This window comes from Arachis ipaensis, chromosome B07, assembly GCF_000816755.2.
Source record: "Arachis ipaensis cultivar K30076 chromosome B07, Araip1.1, whole genome shotgun sequence".
NCBI lineage: Eukaryota > Viridiplantae > Streptophyta > Magnoliopsida > Fabales > Fabaceae > Arachis > Arachis ipaensis.
In genome coordinates, this window is record NC_029791.2 from 5,219,345 (window position 1) to 5,220,933 (window position 1,589).

General features: G+C 39.8%; 1 protein-coding gene across 1 annotated transcript in view; it reads left to right on the forward strand.

Annotated features, from left to right (window-relative positions):
- The window catches only part of LOC107608615 (la-related protein 1A), a gene marked incomplete in the record, with an annotated part of 6,423 nt that continues 5,230 nt past the window's right edge, over positions 397-1,589 (forward strand). The window contains 2 exon segments of the mRNA XM_016310359.2: positions 397-769; positions 1,189-1,589. Of these exon segments, the coding sequence (XP_016165845.1) occupies positions 512-769; positions 1,189-1,589 (659 nt within the window).

Sequence of the window (1,589 nt, forward strand, 5' to 3'; positions counted from 1 at the left end):
ATTTATCCTTTTCTTTAACTTTTTTAAAAGTTTTTTCTTTTTCATTAATCTGTTTCTAAAACACAAACTCATTAACTCTCTCTCAAAAGAAACAAACAAAACAGACCCAAAAAAACACACACATCACTGAGTGTCCCCTCACAAACCCTAATCACCCCAAGTCCCAACCACCTTCTTTTGCTGCTTCTACTGTCACAGTGACCAAGCTCCTTCTTTGGCCTAAAACAACTCAAAAGGAACCCTTTTTTCTTTTTATGCATACCCACTAAAATTTTTCCACTAGTTCAGCTCAATAGCTCATGGTTCTTCTGCTCACCAGCATCATTGATTCAAAGGGCAAGTAAAAATTCAATCTTTTTATGATATCTTTGCATTTTCAATCAATATTTGATACTCCAGTTCATCTTTTAGTTTAGGGTATTGAGTTGTTTTTGTTGGCCTGGTGAGGTTTGTGTGTGGGGTAATATTTGGAGTTAGGTTTTGATTGGTGAGAGAGAGAGGAGAAGCAGTTATGGTGACTGCTGAGAATGAGATTGGTGTTGAGGATCATCAGAAGGAGGCTAGTGCTCCAAAGTCTCCATGGAAGACACCTGTAGCTGATGATGGGAATGGAGCTGAGGTTTCTGTGATGATGGGGAATGAGTCTTGGCCTGCTCTTTCTGATGCACAGAGACCCAAGAATGTTGATCCAGTTGCTGCTAAGTCTGAGGATTCAGCAGCTTCTGTGAAAAGTGTTGTTGAGGTTTCTCCAAGGCCTCCTACACTGCAGGTTAGTTTATAAATAATAATATCGTCATCATCATCATCTTTATCATTATTGTTATTGTTAGCATTATGAGTGCAAAAGTTTTTGTTGATTCATGGTGTTTCTTTAGTTCATCTCTATGTATGGATTGCCTTATATGTACTGTCAACCGAATTTATGTTTCGAATAGATGTTATGTGTATTCTTTGATTTTTGTAGTTAAGGATTGACCTAAAATGCTGGAGATATATATGAATAAATAACATTGGAGTCCTAAAGTTTAATGAAATCTGTAGTGTTTGGTACTACTATTTTTTTTTCCCAGCAATACTTGTTTTTGTTGTGATAAAAATAGAAGTTGAATGCTTAAAGAGTTGCGTTTTTTTTTTTAATTAATGTTGTTTGTTTTCCTTGTGACTTTGCATGGGGCTGATAATCAGCAGAAGTCGAATGGTCCTGGAAACAATCCGTTACATAAGATGCCATCCCGCCATCAGAAACCAGGTGCTAAGCGCAACACAAGTGGCGCGCCTCCCTTTCCTGTATCGATACCTTATCATCAACCAGCAGTTACTCCGGTTTATCAAATGGTGCCTGTGCCACCTCATCTTGCCATTCCCGGATATGGTTTCCCTCCTGGTCCTGGGCCTTATCCAAGTGTTGAGAACCCTATGGTGAAACCGGGGTCTCAGTCACCAAGACCAGCTTTTGGCCCACCTGCTCATCCTGTCGATGCCAAAAATGCTCCGCCGTCCCCGCGAGGGGATCCAAATGCATACTCTGCTAATTTTTCTACTGGAAGACCGAATATGCAAGAACAAGGTGAACACTTAAATCACGGTTG